This window comes from Nesoenas mayeri (genome assembly GCF_963082525.1).
Source record: "Nesoenas mayeri genome assembly, chromosome: 9".
Lineage (NCBI taxonomy): Eukaryota > Metazoa > Chordata > Aves > Columbiformes > Columbidae > Nesoenas > Nesoenas mayeri.
In genome coordinates, this window is record NC_137557.1 from 26366615 (window position 1) to 26387406 (window position 20792).

At 38.6% G+C, this 20792-nt stretch overlaps 1 protein-coding gene across 1 annotated transcript in view; it reads right to left on the reverse strand.

Moving 5' to 3' along the window:
• The window catches only part of DNER (delta/notch like EGF repeat containing), a gene marked incomplete at both ends in the record, with an annotated part of 112366 nt that extends 94435 nt beyond the window's left edge, over nucleotides 1-17931 (reverse strand). The window contains one exon of the mRNA XM_080350118.1: nucleotides 17677-17931. Coding sequence (XP_080206244.1) covers nucleotides 17677-17931 — 255 coding nt within the window. The remainder of the gene's footprint in view (nucleotides 1-17676) is intronic.
• Between the last annotated feature and the right edge of the window lie 2861 nt (nucleotides 17932-20792).

Sequence of the window (20792 nt, forward strand, 5' to 3'; positions counted from 1 at the left end):
TTATTCTTTTGGACTATCAATATGAAATTAATGCTATTTTAAGCATATTTTCAGACTGCAACAACAGGTACTTTAAGGATAGCTATATAAGCAGGGTGTTTATAAGCAATTCTCCTAAATGATGAATTACAACTGAGAAAGCCTATTTCATTCCTGAAAAATCAGCTATACTATATACAGTGTCCATTGTTTATTTGTCCAGTGCAGAAGAAGAAATCCAATTGGTTTTGTCACTTTTTATCACCATATGGATCTATTTCCAGCAACAAAAGAACTACTTTGGTTTTCAGAATTACATATATGCACAAAATGCAAAAATTGATAAAATAGTGTGTTTATTACAAGAAGAAGATGCTTCTGAATTTCTAAAGAACAGAGTTTAATTATGGTTCAAGACAGACTAAACAATGCTTTTCATTCAGTGCTTTTCACTGTTACGCAACAACAGTTTTATTTAATACTATCCTATAAATTTTAGATAAAGAGAACCCTTTGTAAATTATTAGCTACCCATATTCAGAATGACTCTTGAAATTTTTAGGTTAATTTTAAGGAGGCAAAGACCTTTAATGAGTGGGACATGCTTTAGCACAATCTCATAGATCCTTAAAGTTATTGAAATGTGAGGGTAATTTTGCCAGATAGACACCTGAAAGTCTTTCAGAGCACCAGCCTTAAAATTTACATTCATGGACACTTTCATGGGTCTTATCGGTTGGACAAAGGTCTGAACTGTCGTAGAAGGTGAAATAGGAGGTCTTGTCAAAGTACTTCAAGACACATTGCCATGACAGTCACTGGTGCATAAATCAAAATACATCAATTGCAAAACTCTACAGTTATGAAATCACTGTTTTAAAGAAGTGCTGAATTGTATTTTTAACTTCTAGTTTTAATATGTTTTCATAAAGAAGAGATGACATTCAACAGCTGATAATCATTAAGTATTTTTTTTTGTTACTACAGCTACCACATCAAGTTCAAAACCTTTTGTTATCAAGGCAGACCCATTATATCTGTACAAAGTTGTTTGTCTAATTAGTTTAATCTTACATATACATAGTCTGAGTCCTAAACTTTGCATGTATTGTTTAAATTTGTGAGGCATTTCTAATTTGTTAGGTAATAAACAAATGCTAAGATACACTTCATGAATGTATATGATAGCTTTCATGGCTCATTCAAAATTCTTGTTCCAAAACACTTAATCCAGATACCTCCAATAAGTTGAATTGCAGAGGAATGGAGAATTGAACAAGATCTACCCTTTCCGTAAACACTGTGCCTCTGATCTACCAACAGTGAAACCACTAGAGCAGTAGCACACCAAGACTGACTTCTTTTCAGATGATGCACATGTAATCTGTAAGGAGATTCTCCTGGATAAGACTCATTCTGTGTAGCAGACCAAGTTGCAGAAGTCAATGATGGCATGGGATCCAGAAGGGCAAGGAGAAACAGACACAAATAAGGATTTTTGTTTCCAGATATTTCATCTACAATTTACACATCCCAACTCCCAAGAAAAATTTCTTGACTTCAGTCAAGTTCAGAAAAGGTGATCTGCTGACATTCAAATATTGAGTTTCGTAATTTGCAGGCAATCAGATGGGAGAAATCTGGATGTGCATCAAACTTTAGAGTGAGCTGACCTGGCAGCCAGGGAACAGCAAGTTGTAAGTTATTGTAATTAGCAAAGAGCATTCTGTGAAATCTCCTAGGACACAAAATTAGAACTGGTTCATTTTTATACAAAATAAGAGGAATTTCATGTGGACAATTTGATGACTACCTTCGACTTTCAGTTGTTAGCAGATTTTTCAGGGATGAAAATAAGCAGACTACAGATGGGGAAAACATTGGAGCTGGCTCAGCAGGGTTAATTCTGGCATGATGCTGCATTACTAGTCAGCTGCAGTGCCTCAGCACCACACTCCAGGGACCAGAGTAATTGTGCATGGAGCTGGCAGGGAGTCAGGAGCTTTGCTAGCTCCTGATCAGCATTAGCCATTCTAAATAAAGCTCAGCTCTACATAGACAAATGTAGGTGACTCCGCATGATCCCATCCTCATCAGTAGCCTGGAGTTTTTTTCCCCGTGGAGCATGCTCTTCTTTGATTTAAAGAAAAAAAAAGGAAGTGACTACTAGCAATAGATTTTGTCCGAAGATGTTCCACTCCAGTTTCAGCCCTTGTCTACACATTTCCCTTGTCCCAAAGCACGTACAAGGAAAGGAGGTTAAACAAATAAACCTGGAGACAAAAGCAGACCCTATGCATCGTCACAAGAGCACAAATAAAAACCCACAATAATTTTTTTTTTTTTTAATGTGCATTTTGTGTGCCTGTTACTATAGAGGGAAAACGTTTCATTATAATGAGAACAGTTGTAACCATTACTGAGCATTCCTGAAGTTTATAGTATACACCAGGGAACACTTCCAGGGACACAGAACCACTGCACAGAAACAAAGAGAAACTAGATAAACAATTCACTAGAATAACATCTTGTCATGAGGTAAAGTGGGGAAAGTAAAAATAAAACAGGGACCAAATTAAGACATTGTCACAACTATACAGGACCAAAATCTACCAGATTGCTAGATGATATACTAAAAACTTAAAGAGTTAATCTGAACTGGACTATAATGAACGTAAATTAGCATCAGCAGGGGAAAAACTGCAGTACTTCTCAGGTCTGAAAGGCACCTCTATGAGCTCTAAAAGGTCACCATATTGTTAGATTATACACGAAAGTTTGTACTATATCTGAAATGATAATTACAGAGCCCATTTTGTGGTATGAAGACCTACATTTTTCTCATATCAGTAGATTTGCAGAGTGTAATGTGAAGATATTTTATTTCGAACATTACAGAGATACAGGAACTTTTGATGTTGAAGAAAATTTTGAGAGACTTTCTAGGGGCATGTCATCGGCCAAGCCTTGCTGTACCGCGTTTCCAAACCTTTAGATCAAAAAGACAGTGAGAACAGATCAGGCAAGACGCAAGGAAGAAAAAGCAGGGCAGGGGCAGGATTTTTTCCCACATCTATTAATTTTTTGTAGCCAGAACTATTTTACATGAATTGACCAATAATGTGATCTTGTAGATATTGATCACTATTTCAGACTATTGATCCAAACTACAATCAGCTGAAAGCTATGGAAGTAGTCTTTAATAATTAATTTAAATATACCTGCAAGACAGACTCTCATTTCTTTCTTCCTTCACTCATCTCAAGTCATATCAAATCTTCTATCTTCACATCGAATCGGACACAGAACCCATCCTATAGCAATGCACAGTGAAAACATAAAAGACAAGGGTAGCTAGGACAAACTGTGCTTACCACAGCTAATGACCCAAGGTTTCAGAGGAAGGCCTCCAAGTCGCACTGCTGAAATCAAGTTGCTTCAGAGTACCTGCACGATCTGATTGTTAATGAGAAATAGCTTTCCTTAAGAATGTCAGCAGCACCACTACCCACTGTCAAAAAACTAAGCTACAGTTGGCTCACCATTTTTAGTGTATTTATATATACACATTAATGATGGGAGTCTAGTAAAATTTTTAAGCTCAAGCGTCTCATTACTAATAATTATTTAAAATGTTGTTAGGAAGAAGTTACTGATGCACAGTTTCACCAAAAGATTATGCAAAATCTATTCCAAAAAACATATATAAAAATTAGATCACAGATTTTATTTACACTGCCAAGGTGCACTGAGCTATCTCAAGTAGAGAAAGAGAAGGAAGTTGCTATGTGGTCTGGTTAGTTAAAACTGAGCAAGAAGCTGAATTGCAACACTTGTAACAGATGCACAGTACTTTTGTCTCTGATTTTCCACAAAGCATTTTACTTTAACAGCAAAATACTGAAAACAAATTTGTTTGCAATGATGTCTCTGTGCTTCATAAGATTTGCAGGTACAATTCCCGCTTTCCTCTATAAGCCATTCTCCTTAGCTAACCTGGTGAGAGGGGCCATCCATACAGATGACTGTAAAAATACTTCGGGTTGAACAGTGGTACATAACGTATAATAGGAATACAAAAATCCATAATCCTTTCATACCCCTGAGAGTGAGAAAGACACCCAGAACAATATGCAGCATCTTTAAAGTATTTATTTGGGCCTACAATACAGGCAGGTGCTGAAGAAAAGGCCAACAGTCAAATTCTCTGAGTTACATCATGCAAATTCATCTAGGTGAGATACAGAAAATTCAAACCAACTATCATTTTACTTATACCTAAAGAACTATCAGTACTGAAATGCAAGTTCCACAGTGCCACTGAAATGCAATTCAAGCAAGAAAATAAGCTATCAGGCTTTTGCAGCATCTGAATCCTCTTTGTCTAAAAATAAATAAATAAGTATTTTTAGAAGTTAACTTTATTTATGCAACTCAGAGCTAAAAGACATCAACAGAAGCTACAGAAATTACATTCCTGCAGTTACAGTGAAAAAAAAATCTTAGGCAGTGAACAGATGCCTAAGCATCAAATGAACTGGGAATTGAACAGATGTTATTCTTATAAAGGTAGAACAAAACCAGGAAAACATATGTAGAAATTACTTCAAATAGATTGTCTTCCAATTGTCACTTGTTGTATCCATTTACTCATTTAGCTAGTATCCCAAAAATTATTCCAAACATCGCGAAGGTCAAAGGCAAGGGCAGCTTGGTGGTTCAGGAGCAGCACTGCTGTAGATGTGGATGATAGACTGGGACCCCAGCCCAGTTCTTCCTTTCCAAACCAAACACAGCCATGCACACTCCCCTTGCTCAGAGTTTATTTTGTACAGTAAATCAAAGCTTCTATAACTGCCAAATTCCAGAACACAGCCACAAGCACTCTGTGATTCAGCTTGAACGTATTGATTTCCCCATTCTACTATGAATATCTATTGCAAACATTTCAGCTTATCCATTATACAAGCTTAATAGTCAACCCACAAACTTTTTTCCTTTTTTTGATGATGCAGCCTTTATTTCATGTTTTAAGTAAAAAAAATGCAAACATGCAGCATCATATTCTATACCCTTCTTCATTCCACTTATTTCATGAGGTCTAAAGGGATTATGAATGACTTATTATTCTACTCATCCCACAGTTCAATGACTACAACCAAATAGGTTTCTGCACTGAAACACCCCTACATCAAGTTTTGTTTCCTCTAGGTTTGATGTTATCGGCTTTAGAAAATAAGTAAATTCTCATAAAATAAGGGATGCAGGCTCCATCAGCAGCTTTCCCATGTGACTTTTTTTTGTTAACACACTGGGAACGGGAAAAAACAAGAGAGAGAGAACAGTGAAGGTCAGTAACCAAAAACCAGCTGGATTATTAAAGAAGCTCGAGATTTCCAGGACAAAAAAAGAATCTGGTGCAATAAAAAAGGCAGATGCTTTGGATATAGAGACAATATGGAAAAAGATAGAGTGTGGAAAAATATTTTCTTAAACAAAGTAAACCACAGATTCTAATGTAAGAAATACACAAAACCTACATCATCTCAGCTCTGCCAGAAATTATTTGTTGTTCATCCTGATACCAACTGGCAGCATTTTTAAATCTTAGGAATTAGTTTCATTGATGTTTATTTCCATAAACAAACAGACAAGGTACTACAGGATAGAACAGGAGATGAGCTTGAAGAGCACCAGCGACTTTAAGACACATATAATGTGTGCACACAGCTGTACCACACAGTAAACACATAAGTCATCTCAATCCAACATTATTCAGTGTAACACTAACACTAATAGCATCAATAGCATGAACATAACAACATACACAGCAAATTTACACCCAGATCTTTGCAGTCTTGCTTTTATGCATCCATATATTACATTTTTCCAAAACAAATCCAACTCATTTACAATTCCCTTGAAAAACAGAGAACCTCAACTATGTTCTTTTAAAAATACAGTGAAAAATAAACTGTGTAGATCAACAACTGATATTCTGAAGTTTTACAATTATTTCCAAAATTAAATTAGATAATGGCAATATTATCATCTAAGTCAATACACAATGAAATGCTCAGAAACTTTTCCCCCTAGACACCACTGTACCGCACTTCCTACAGCTGGTAGAAACTTCTGACTGAACACAGGGTTTATCAGAAAATGCCAGTTAATGGGATATAAAGAGTTTTGTGCTGGCACCTCTGATTATGGACATCCTGGTGAAGCCACCCTCCCTACTGCAGCACGAGTGCTCTGCTTGAAGATCTGGAGCACAGCACCTTGAAGCCATGAGCTGCAGCCCTGCTCTCAAAGCCACAGAAGAGAATTTAAAAGCCCAAAGACTGCCCAGATAACTTGAAGCTCTCAAGACATCTTCAGCTTCACAGAATCACCTTGCTTAGTGTCAAGGAGCTCAGAAAGGCTTCTATGAGCCAGCAGCTCTCAGAGCTCAATAGCTGCTTGCAGTAAGGAGCCCCCATCCAAGTGAGGTCTACTTTCACACCCTAATCAAGGATCTTAGAAAATCTGATAATACAGATTAGAAGAGTGTATGTTCAAAAAGAAAAATTACATCCTCAGAACTAGAAATCCCAAAATGGAAGCTGCTGGAGTACTGATCAGAAAGTGAATATCATATAACATCATGCAGAAATCAACTAAGATGCTACATTTCTGTTTGCTGTATGGTAGTTATACAATAAAGTTTGCTATTACAGCTGTCATTCCAGAATACCTTTCAACTGATTATCTCCTATAAACATAAAACATGGTTAAATCACTCACTAATATGTAATGCTAACAGAAAATCATCCATATTCCTAAATCAGACATAGTGAGGTTTTGCCACATAACCCTGTTTTGCAACATGCTACTGTTTACTGCTAGCAGGACATACTTGTAACTGATAAATCTGTCACACTGTTCTTAAACAGGCCTTCGTGAAAGGGAAGAATCACTGTAATTACTAATCTGTCCTTTCTCACTCATGCAGAAAAAACTAAAATCTGGTGTTGCAAGAGAAGCTGTTTAATTGGGGAGAAAGGTGTTTTGGAAGCAAGTGGCACAGCTGACCCTGTTCCTGCATTGATTCACCTGCTCCTATGTTTATACAGTCCTAAAATTACATTCAGCCCTTTGAAGGCAACTGTGAGGCTGATGTGCCCCCCCATGAAAATGAGTTTGACACCCCTGCCTTAGAGAATTTCTGTGCTACATTTCAGGACCACCGAGAAAACCAGGCTCAAATGGTTGCTGAAACAACTAGTTCTAAACTTACATTTATTATTTTTATAGATAAAGAAATGACTATGAGTTTACTTCACCTGTAAGAGACGTCACAGTGGAGCCTCAAGTAGCTCTTTAAATTTTTAGCTCCACATTTTTAGCATGCTCTATACAAGCCAGATTCCCCTGCACTCTCGGAATTTCTATAACATCAACCCAGTACCTTTCCATTGCTTTTAAGAGGCAACAGCCAAATTTTAATATCAGAGTCCTATTACAGTTATGTAAATTAAGTCAATTTGTCCTTCATTCAATTAAACATGTTAATTTCCCAGGAGACTCAACACCATTTTCTTCAGCTTTCATGCCATTGTCACACAGTACGCTGTAGCCTTAAAAAGAATTAATAAAGTTTCTGGTCTTATAGACCCTACCTACGTCAGTAAACCTCATGTAACTCAACTCGCTGAAATTCAAAGATATACTCAGATAAGAAAATTTCTTGGACCCCTACATACAAGAACACAACCATAGTTATGATACATGCCAGACAACAACTCTTTTGCAACCAGACAGCAGAATTAGGAGTCCCAATACAAAAGGCACTTAGCTCATGAATTATTACACTTCTACATAGCCATTCTTACCTCCTTCTGTTTTATAATGTTCAGTTATATTTGCCTAAATATTAGATTACGATAGAACTACATATATATAGACAATCACACATTATTAATAGACTAAATCTGTATGAAACCTAAGCCATATTTTGTCATTACTGACATTCACTAATTTGATTTTGATAAAAGGTATTTAACAATTTGCCTAATTTCTTCAGCAGAAGAAACCATGCATCTGTTAAAACCTTTAAAACAAAACTACAAACATAATTTCCATGAATTTTTACAGACTTGCCGAATTTAAAGCACAAATGGGGCTGAATAAAAACATAAGATTTGCCATATAGTTCATGGTGATAGTTACTGTCCTTATTGACAAATGGCACTACCAAATACTTCAAAGGGAGATCACAGTAACATACTAAGTCTGGAAAATTACAGAAGACTGTCCGTATATTTTCCTTAGCTGATGCCCAGAAGAATTTAACCATTTCATTCTTGTTGGGTTTTTTTAAGCATTGTCCTTGTCACAAGTTTACCTTTTATTCAGACTCTTCTTGTTTGACTCTATATGAAAGTGAGCAAGTTGTTCCTCCCAGGTTATCCAAATCTTGCCATATCTACTAATCACTTCTGTTGCCCTTTCTCTGAGTCATATCTATTTCTGCACTCTTTATCTTCTAAGTTACCTGGACTTGATTTCAGGGGATTAAGTACTATTCATTCATAGAAGAGAACAGCATTCTAGAACAGCTTCTGTTCTCTTGTGACATTAACTGTGCATCTTTACATCATTGGCATTTTGAGCACTCAGGCTCAGTGAGGATTAATCAGCGTATCACCACTAGAACATACGGGTCTTCCTCCCAAATAATCACAGTTTATTTAGAAAAAGCATGGTTAGCCAAAATAATTCCTTCTCTTGTGCATTAATCAATAACAAGCTTTAGCTCTTTTAGGTCCAGTACAAAGGGCCACATAAGGGCAACTTAAGACTGAAAACAAGGCTTGTTGTAAATAAAAAGAGTAACAGGATATGATTGCTTTTATAGCTACTATTCCTGAAGATACTCAAAAGTCTTCTCAAACTGACAATACGGTTGCTGTTGTAACTAATACATAAAGTACAACAAAGTTCCCAAAATCATTAACATTCAGTGACCTTATCTAAGTATAACAACCCTACTTTCACAGTCAAATTCAATCCTGTTCTTACTTTATTCAAGAGCACCTTGTTCACAAACACCTTTGCTACAGAAACCTTCAGAATACTGATCATTGATCCATTGTTCCTGCTTCCAGTGGGAAAGAACACTACAAAACTAAATTAATCTGTAGACTACTGGCCTGATTTTTTTCCAGACAAAGCAGTAGTCTAAATGGTTGGGGCTTTTTGTTTGGTTTTTGTTTGGTTTTAATAAGAAGCATTTTTTCCCTTAAAATTTAAATATATTCTGGTAGACCACTGACACGTAATTCAGAATCTGGCATTTGAACATGATTCTTCCTTATTAAGTGCTTTTCGCTCAGCATTCTTAAAGCCTTCATACACATTGACAAATTAACCTTTCGAACACTCAGAATTAACTGCATTTATAGAGGAGAAATACAAGTAAGAAGGAGATAAGAGTTTTGCCCAGCGTGACTCAGCAAGGCAGTGAGAATTCCAAGCACCAAACCCTGATATTCCCATTCTTAGTCACGATGTATCACTTTCAGACCTTTCTCTACAGAGTTTACAGCTATTTTTTCAGGTTTACATCAGAATATAATACTAAATAATATAGTATAATTGTTATACTTACTACTACCTGTATAATTATAAAACGAACCAAGGCAAACCTGAAAAACAATACAGGACCGTGATATGTATTGCTGAACTTAAACGGGTTACAAATCAGCTTTTGAATGCGAGAGTGCTTCTTTGTAAGAGATTACACAACCAGTAGAACAAATTAAAGTCTTTTCTTAAAAAGCAAGCATTGCTTTTCTCAATGTACATCCTGATATGCATTTCCACTGTCACAAAACTGTTGGAAAACTGCAAGAACTGTATGGCAATTTAAGATCTTTTCCCTAGTAATACAGTTATAATTTGTGTTTTATGTAGCTCATGTAGATGAGTGACAAGTGTCTTTCCAAGGGACATTTACTTCAGTGGTTACATTAATTCTTGTAAAATATAAATTGACCCAACCATACAGAAACAAAAAGTTGAACAAAACTATTTTTTTCCTAAGAAACAGAGAACTAATTAAAGACTTTTAATAAGTGATGCTCTACAATGTCAAATGCACATATTAAACAGCTTTTACCTTCAGATTTTGACCGAATGTTTAATGAAATTAATGCTACTCTTGCCAAACAGAGTGCTTTCAATCCACGTGGATTCACTTTAAATATGGATGCTTTCATTTTGGGATCACCACACCACAATTAGGCACGTCTAGGTAAATTATTGAGCTGAATTGGTTGGTTGGTTGGTTGGTTGGCTGGTTGGTTGGTTGGTTGTTTTAAAAAGTGGATATTATTTAAGACTTCCTGCTAATACCATTTTCAAAAGACCAGGTAACCTCTCAACACTATATTTAGATTAACCAGAAATCAATATGAATATTGTTATTAGCTCAATCTTTTCAGCTCAGAAAGGACACTGCAGAAAACAAAAACAATATTCGCTCCATGCACAGGGAAGGATGAATGGAATAACCCACTTTTAAAAGGGAAAAAAACAGAACAGGGAAATTCAATTAAATTGCATGACAGAAATAAAAACTAATAAAGCCATGTTTTCCATGTAATTAATCTGTGGGATTCATTGGAACACAAATATATCACAGCCAAAAAGAGTCAATACGAATAGTTTAGAGACTTGATATTTAAAAAGAACAGATTGAGCTCAGAGAGCAAGTAACAAGGAAAAAAGAGGGAAAAAAAAGACGCTATTTTCAGCATACTCATATCTGCCTATTAAAATGGAATTTCTTTCATCATTTCCTAAGATTTCCAGTCTTGTGATTCCATGATCAAGCTGAAATCCTACCATATGTCACCTCTGAAAATACAGATCTCAAGCAAGTACTTCTCGGAAGGGCAGTATATAGAAGATTCTGTGAGAACCCTCAAAAACAGGAGAGCACTTCTACCTTCTGTCATACTGAATCAAGTCATATAATTCCAGTATTTGAAGAAAGATTCTTGTTTACGTGTTTTCCTGTCCATATTCTGTTGTTTCTTATCCTGTATTCAAGATAAGGTATTCTCCTAGTACACTGGGAAACTGCTCCACTAAAGAGGATTTCCAGAGCTACACATATACAAATGACATCAAGTTAAGCATTTCAAAAGAAAGTATTTAAACAGGTATCGTTGCAAAGTAATTCTCTCGGATCAAAGAACATAAACTGCAATGAAATATGACATATTAAAAAGCTGAAGCATCTTAGGATATCTGTCTTCTACTGTTATTGTTACTTTACACCTGATCTGTGTCTCTGCGATATTTAATCACAAAAAATAGGTAAAATCAACAATTAAAACTTTCACTTATATGATAGCACTTTTCAGAACTGAACAATTTTCATTTTAATTATTTGCAAATGTAATGACCTGACTCGCATTTAAAAATAAATACTTTGAACAGCTTTAAATGGAGTATTTCAAGACATTGAAAGAGAGAGTTCAAAGATTTACAAAGGTCAGCGTGCAGATCATACCCAGATAATAACCACTTATATAATTGAGACAGTTGGTGTTATTACATTATTCCAGTTTATTCTACAAAAGTTTAGAATCATTTGTTTAGATCCCATGGCAAAAATCACAACATAATTCTTTATTGACTGCTTTGGAAATTGCTGAATTATAGTTCTCTTGCTCACAAATTTTCATGATATGCTTCAAGGCAAGATGCTAATTTGAAAAGCTGAAACTTCTGACTGAAAATATATTCCTACTACACTTAGAGAAAACAGATGTTATAATAGCTAAAACAAATTGGGTGGATAAACTATTTTTCACATTCATTTACTCTGTGCAAACATTACCCGTATTTGATACTGCACATCACCATACTGCAGAACTTCATCAGTCCTACTGCAACCAGGGAGATGAAAGTTTGTGGGGTACCTGAGCAACATTTCACCTACGGATCAAAAAAACTTCACAGAAAACAAATAATACTCAGCAGTCCTGTTGGACATATAATTGTTACTTGAAGAAGAAAACTCAGTACTGACTATGAAATGTGAGTATACTAATTGGTGACTAAAGGAGCTGTAAACAAAGTGGCTTGAAATTAATACTAAAGATCTTTCAGATATCTAATAATAATATTGTCATCTTAGAACTTCTGCTTGCACTGTACACAAGTTTGTCAGCTTCCAGGTACAGTCTAGACTTGATGTAAAAGATATAAGAATAATATATGTGCAAATAGTTTAGCAGAACATCTAGCAAAGGGAAAGCAGAAATATGACAGAGTTATAGGCAAATGCAAAATCTAGGGAAAAAAAAAATCTCTACAACTGTGTGTATATATGGAATCACAGAACAGAATCATAGAACGGTTAAGGCTGGAAGGGACCTGAGGGAGCTCTCTGGTCCAACTGCTGCTCAGGCCTAGGCTAATGCTAGGCCAAGGTGCTTGGGGTCTTGGCCACTTATGTCCCAAATCTCCAAGAATGGAGATCCCACAACTGTTCTAAGTGTCTGTTCCAGTGTTAAACACCATAACTGTGAGGATTTTTTTTTCCTTAGATTTAACTGGAACTTCCCCTACTATAACACGTCAGCTCTTGTCCTTTCACTGAGCATGTCTGAGAGAAGTCTTGATCCATCTTCACTATGATCACCCATCAGGTAGCTGAAGATGGCACTTCATTTCCCTCAGCCTCCTCCAGGAAAAACAATCTGAGCTCTCGCAGCCTCTTCTAGCACACAATATATGCATCAACACAAATATTCAAATTCTGCAACTTTATAAAGCACCACAAGAGTTAGCAGAGTTCATCAGCAGGAAGTAACATGGTAGCTCAGAACTCCAGCTGAGCTACATCCAAATAAAACAAGAAAACTATACAATTTACTCTTATTAAAGATGAAAGAGGAAACAGAATGGTCACATAACAAAACACAACACAATAACCATATAACCTAAGGATATACCTTTCATTAATGAGTACAGGATGGAAAAATAGCATTTAAAATATGCTAGAGAACTCATTATGAATTCAAGGATTATTTAGAGACCTTTCAGAAGGGATGTCAGCGCTTAATAGAAAATAGGATCTCGTGAAGAATTAATCAGGATACTCACATGAAGGTGATTTAGCAGTCTGATTAAAGGATGTCCTTTTATACAGCACTGTCTAGTGCAACCTGAAATAACCTGACCAATGAAATTTTGTACCACTTACTCTGAAGTATTAGATCATTGAGTCAAGAAACAATAATCATCCATTGTGTAGCAGTTTGCTAACCATGGATGTCTGCATTCAGCACTAAACAGCACATTATCAGAAAACTATTAGGAAGATAAATAAATTCTAAGAAACGAAAACCCAAAATAGGATTTAAAAAACAAACAAACAAACAAAAACCCCACAAACAAACAAACAAACAAAAACCCCAAAAAACAAAAAACAAACACAAGTAGAGGGCACAAAATGAAGAACTGAATCACTGCATTCCAGTCTACAAATGTTCAAATACAATGGTGAAAGATGAGAATAAAATCACTTGGCATTCAAAAGTACAAAAAATGAGAGAATGAAGAAAACCATAATCAGGCAGACATTCAGGAGCAAAAAAAACAACTAAAAGGTTCTAACAAAAACAAACAAACAAACAAAATCAAAATATAAACTACTGTCCACCTGTATTAGTTTTTATACCATCACTTCCCTCCTTCACTGTTTTAAACTCAGGTTACATCTTCATAAAATTTCATTTTAAATAAACTGTTCACAATTACATGTAAAAAATATTTTACACTATAGGCATAGAAAGATAGTCATGATAGGTGTGGAAAGACAACAAATCTTCCAAGATCAAAGAGATCATTTTGCTACTAAAATAATAATTCCAATACTAGCTCCGAAATGCTATTACATCAGTGGCTACCACATCACTTTCAGAAGTGGAACATTCACTCAGCACTAATCAGACTATATAGAAGAGAACTGCTGCAAAGTCAGATGCTGGCTCAAAATGCTTGGACACTACTTGTTTTCTAGTTTTGATTACTAACAGAATCTATAAAATAAATAAAAGCATTCTGAAAAGCGCCAAAGTAAAACAATGAGGGAAAATTAAAAACCACAGGAGAGAAGAAGAAAGGAAAACAAACAAACAAACAACAAAACAAGAAAAGCAACTAAAACAAATTTTAAAATATATTGATAAATGACTGTTTCTTCACATTATAGTCTTTCAATGGAATTAGAACTAACATGGAACCAAATAAACATTATGCAATTTAATGCAATTAGCTAGGTTCAGATTCTGGATTTTTAAGGAAATGACCAAGTCTAGCATGGAATTTTTCATTTCCTATTTAGTACCTTATATCTGTAAAATTATTTCACAAGGCATGGGAAAAAAAAAACAATATTGACATAAAACTTTCCTGATCAAGAAAAACAATTGTATTGAATTATACATATCATTAGAAATAACAGAGTAGTCATTACACTAGTGATTAGAAATACAGATTAATGTTTGCCTTTCAAAGTAAAATATAAGTAAAAACTTAAGGAATATAAAGTTTAGGGAATTTTAATATCTCTCACTCATTTAGTTTCAATTTATTTTGCCAAGTTCTCTCAGTGTTAAGCTGAGAATTGTCCAATTTCAAACTCTTGCAGAAGGGTGGTTGAATTTAAGATACTTCAACCCATTAATTCTATTTCTTCTTCACACAGAATAGAAATATGATAAAGAGGGGGAAAAATCCAGAACCATGAAAAGAAATTGAGTTAAATGAGAGCAATGTCCCACAATGTGAAACCAAACAATCCATAACAAAACAAAACTTAAGTTTACAAAACAAGTAATGTAAGATATATACACATGCATAATTCATAGGATGGATACACTAAGAGGACCTGTAATTTCTGTTGTTAAATAAATAATGAGTTAGTAAAGCAATTATAATATGAGATCATGGAAGTAGCTTAAGTCCAAGTTAAATACTTCACTCGGTGACAAGAAAGCTCTGAGCATTTAGACGTATCCCATGTCTATGTGATGCCAGTCTTATTCTTTGCCACTTCTCCTATGCCAGCACAAGCATTGTCAATTGCAACAAAACCAGTTACAGTAAAAGCTTCAGTAGCAATATTTGTGGGCAATCTCCAGCTTTGAGTGTTAGCTATCCTTCTACATTATCAACTTCACTGTGCCCATCTTTCCTTCATTCTATATCTCTAGGCAGAATTCTAAGCAGAATCAGCAAAACATTGCTTTCACTGCAAGTAACAACAAAATAAATCTGTATTTTCAGAGAAGTGGGGTTCCCAAAAACTCCAGTTCCATCAAAAAATTCCAAAAACATAACTTTACCCTCCATGATCTAGGTGTTTAAGCATAATAATTCCTGTTCTTTTTTTTCCACCTCTTGGTATTGTCTTCTGCAAGTCCAACTGTTCAATAACAGCCTCAGTAGTTAAGTTGAAAATCCCGTCTAGATATATTCAAATGATTCCCTGATTTTGTCCATAGTTTTCTCACAGTCCTTAAGAGATATGAGAAAAAAATCCTTACAGTTTTTTATAATCATCACAGTTATTTGTTATCACTGAATTGGAAAACATGATCTGTTTTACCTTTCTTTGTAGGAGTTTAAGCTGTTAGGCATCTGAATGCCAGAGCAATACAAGAATTGATACATTTGTATAATAGTTATTTCAATAAAATTAATAAAACCTCAACTATGGATATATCATACTTATATTATCCCTCCAAATAACCTGCTTGCTCTCTAGTTAATTAAAGTTACATTTCAAAACCATATTAACTTTTCATAGCTAACTGGCATCCATACTTCAGCTGCTGACATGATAAGCTAGAAGTTGCACCCATTTGTTTATCAGTTTCCCTTCCAGGGTCATTACTCAGTATTTTCTAAAAAGAAACAAAATGTACGAGTCTATAATCCTCCTCTTATTAGTTAATAAAAAGCATGAAGTGCTATGAAAATATTGCCTATCTCTTTTACTAGAAAAACAATTAAATCCAGTTCCCCGGGCTCAACACTTCACAGGAGGTATGATGCCAGCAAGTGCTACATTTTACCAAGTCTTTAAAAGGGTCATTAATCCTTCAGTCATGGATCTCAGACATTTAGGTCTAACTGCAACAAGCAGAAGCAAACACACAGCGCTCTCTTTCTTTCTTTCTTTGTAGCGATAGAAATATAGTAAATTCTTACGAGGCCAACAGCTAAAATTAGCCAAAGAGAAATCTATTTAATCCACCTTCATCTGCCTGATTTTACAGACCCTCATTATTGTAAATATTTTCACTTTCGTTGTTACACTGAATCAACTGAGATATTTCAAGGCAAGCACAGAAGTCCGTGAGGAGCGCTCCTTCTTTACAGTCACTTTTATATTCACCTAAACATTAAGTCTTCAGTAAACGCATTACCCCTTTTATCTGTTCAACAGTATAACTTGGGTACTATATGACCAAGAAACAATTAAAAAAAAAAAAGGCAAACTGAATTTACTTGAATTAATTTGCTTCTACATCAAATGCACTTAAAACAGAGAGCATTATCCAAAGTAATGGTAGCCAATCCATACAGCCTTTTGTACACGGCTGTTACAGAAAGTAACCCATAGCATCATCTACATATGCAGGAGCCAAGCCTCTTTGTCCCTGCACCTGCTTTTCCTTATCTGAAGATACAGAAGATTAAGTTTTTGTGAATTTTTGACCATGATAACAAAGATTTTAATCCTTAATGCTAGAGATAAAAAAACCCCACAACTTTGTAACAATAATTAGATTGTATTATTACATTAAATCTCAATGTGACCAAGCACATTAGAAAGATACTGCTTACCGCCCTCACTGTATTTTACATCATCAGCCCTACTCAGAACATTCTGACCTTTCAGAATTCAAAATCATTCCAAGAAGCACCCGAAATGGGGGAGCAAGTACACCTGACCTACGGAGGCACGATTTAGTGATCAGTACTCAATGCAACACAGCATCCACTTACAAGGACCACCCTTTTCACCTTAAAATAAGTCAGTACTGAATAAACTGCGAGACCTGGGCGGCGGGGGCTGGCTACAGTACTGAGCCGAGCCTGGAAGGCGCTGGCTGAGCGCAGCCCCATCCCCGTTCAGCTCTAACCGAGCCCCTCCGCCGCCGCCCCGCCGCACGCCCGGAGCCCGCACCGGCAGCCGCGTTACGCGCCCCCGGGCATGAAGCGCCGCCGGTCCCCGGGAAGCCCGGGGCAGCCCGAGGCGGCCCGCAGCGGCCGCTAACGGCACCAACGGCCGCAGCGCGAGCTGCCGGCGGGCAGGAGCGGCCGCGCGGAGGATGGACGCCGCTCGCCGGGGGAGCGGGCACCGGCCGCCGCCGCTACGCTCCTCCGGGGCGGCCTGGCCGGCGAACAGGCACCGGAACAGCTCGGTACGGGGCGAGGCAGACCGGGCAGAGCCGCCCGCAGACGGGGTGGGGTGAGGCGGACCCCGGGCGGGAAGGAGCCAGCCGCAGAGCGAGCGGGGACACCCAAGGACACGGACGGGCACAAGGACGCAGGGCAGGAGGGACGCGCTGAGGCGGCGGCACGCGGGAGGGGCGCGCGGAGCGCTCTCGGCGCGCCCCTTACCTGGCAGTGGGTGCCGGTGACCCCCGCGGGGCAGGCGCAGCTGTAGGCGGCCGGCGGCTGGGCCGGCAGCGGCTGGAGGCGGCGGGGCGCGGCGGGGCCCCGGGCCGGCACCGGCGAGCAGGTGCCGTTGTTGCGGCAGGGCTGGCTGAGGCAGGGGTCCCGGCCCGAGGGCGCGGCGGTGGCCGGCCCGGGAAGGCAGGCGCGGCGCTGGGCGAGGGCGAGCAGCAGCAGGAGCAGCGGGGCGGCTCGGGGCATGGCGGCGGGGCGTGCGGGTGCTGCTCCGCTGCGGGTACCGCCTGGGAGAGGATGGGATGGAAGCAGCGGCCGCCCGGCTGCTCCCTATCCCCGTTCCCCGGGCAACGTGAGGGCGGGGACTGGGCGGGGAGGAGCCGCCAGCCGCGCCGCCGCGGACCGGCAGGGGGCAGCCGCCCGCCCGCAGCGCTCCGGGACCGGGAGCGGCGGCAGCCGGGCGGGGTGAGCAGCGGCGGGCGGGGCGCGGCCGGGGGCAGCGAGGCCGGTGTTATTTCGTCCCTAGAGCCGTGGCCGGGCTCGGGTCGGAGCGGACAGGGATGCGGCGCCAAACGCGCCCATCTGCCCTGGGCGTGGGAGCGGCGGCCGGGCGGCGCCGAGCCGCGCGGGCACGGGGAGCGGCGCTGCGCTGGAACGGGAGCGGGCCGGAGCCGCCACGGCCCCCGGGTGGCGCGGCGGGAGCCAGGGACAGCGCAGCAGCGCTCGGCCTCTCAGCGAGCGCTGCCCTCGGTCAGACACACCGCCTGGCACAGAAGCTCCTCGTTCAGGAGCCGTCAGCGTCTGCTGCTGCACAAGGGGAACGTGCTGATCAGTGCTTTGAAATTGTAGTAAGACCAAAGTAGCAGCAGATGAAAAGCATGAAAATTAATCTTGGCATTGCTCATACCGCAAAAAAAGGTGTATATTACCTACGGCTGATTTTTTAAAGTAATTTATATTTCACCAACCTTCTGGGGATTTTTTAACTGCCTCTGATTAGAACTAAGGTACAGGATCTGTAAATCAGTTAACGGACAGCAGGAAGATAATTCACATTCTCTGACCTTCTATTCATTTGCTTCAACAAAAGCGAAGTATTTAAATGTAACAACTTTTCACATCTCGGTCCCAGGGTTGCAGGAGCACTGATGACAGCACTGTGCTACACCTGATAAACCTTTGCACTTCACATACAACTGAAACCTGTAGAAAGAAATGGTGATGTTAATGGAACTGAAAATTCATCAGGGTTTCTAGGAGCCTGAACATGACCCCAGATCCCTACATCCAGGCTGAAGTGAGCTGTCACTGCTCCTCCAGCACCCCAGGAGCCCATTTTCCCTCCCCCTCCCAATAGCACCTGCCCCAGCTCCATCCACTGCCCCATCCTGGCCAGGGCCTGAGATCCAGACTGAGCCCTTCAGTCACACTGGGCTGACATACTTACCCCCAGACAACAGTGGGTTCTAATGTTTAGTACAGCCTATAGGCACTGTGGTAATAATAATAATAAGAAGAAGAAGAAGTAGTCTTAGTTATATATATCTGAACGAGGTTGTTCATTTATTTTCCAACTTCATACTTCTTCATCAGAGCCCTTCACATGTTGAGACCAAAAAAAAACCTGCTGGCCTGACCAGACCAGTTCATCTTTTCTTTAGTGATGGTTATCAAATGCTCTGCCACAGTGAAATCCAGGAACTTGGAAAACATTCTCACAATTTTAAACAGAAATACTACTTACTGTTGTTTAAGTGTGGGGGTTTTTTTGCAACTGTAAGAAACATTTTTATTCATTTGCTAAGCTTGTTCTTAAGAATGTAGTGGAAAGCAATAGCAAATGCCATGCCCATGTCTAGTTATGGTAACTGTTCATTCTATTCCATTCACAAGAGTTGTGGCCTTGTTCTACAATAAAATAATTTGATTTGACATTATTTGTTCTTGGTAAGTCCACAGAAGCTTCTATTTGCATCCTTGTTATCTTCCAAGTGCTTTGAAAGAACTTGTATATATATCCCAGATTGCTGTGGCATTTGACATTAAAGTAGCTGGGCTGTAATTCTCTCCCTCTTCCTTCTCACTAAAAATGTTTGTCCTTCCCCAGTCTCCTAGGACTTCACCCTTGTATACACATTGTCAAAGACAGATGTTAGTAACCAGCTTTGGCCAGTTCTCTGTACCTCTTGGAGAACAAATCATCAGAACCAGACAATCTGAAAAGTGTTTTACTCTCCAACCTGACCCACCTTCCTTTCTGCTCAAGCACTTTTCCGGGCTGATGATGTGTTCACCAGCTGACCAACCTGCAGGACAAACAGCATGTCTGACTTGACTGCTAAAGTAGTGCCCCTATTTTTTAATTGTTCTTGGTACCCCAAAGGATTCAGTAATTCCAGTGGAGTTCTGGTCTAGGTCTGATGCTTTTTAGTAGTAAGACAATATAGAAAATATTGGAAAGAGACAGCTTCAGGGCTAACAGCTAGATCAGATAATGAATTCTGTGAGGTAGTAGCATGGTATTTGAAGAAGAGGACAACTTTAAAAACAAGCTAGTCAACCAACAGAGTAGGACATAAACACGGTGTTCTGACTCAGATTGGGCATAACTATATTACATGAGTTTCCCTAGAATTTTACAGAATATATAAGCAATGTTTGCATTATAATTGCCGATTTCATAAGGAAATATTTAACTGCACAAAAGAAAATACTATGCTTACCTAATTAGCTAGTGATTTTCCAAAATGCTGTATCTTTTTATGCATTTTAATGTTTCAATATGCATAGTTTAAATAATTTTTTAGTCAGCTTTCCATAAACAAATTACTAATCTCAGTATTCAATAAGGATTCAAACTGTCTGCTTCATATACACTTGCTAGAATTTGAATTGTATTACCAGTCTAATAGCTTACTAGTGTGTTTTAGATAAGCTACATTCATGCATAACTATTTGTTTTGATGGAGAAGTACTCATCCTCTAGTGGCTTGAAGAAAATTTTGCAGAGATTTTTTAATCTCTTCTGATTAAATATTTAGTGAGGAACAAAAATCCCTGTGATTTCTTAAGAGAAAGTTTTATGCTTTAAATGTCCCCCCCACGAC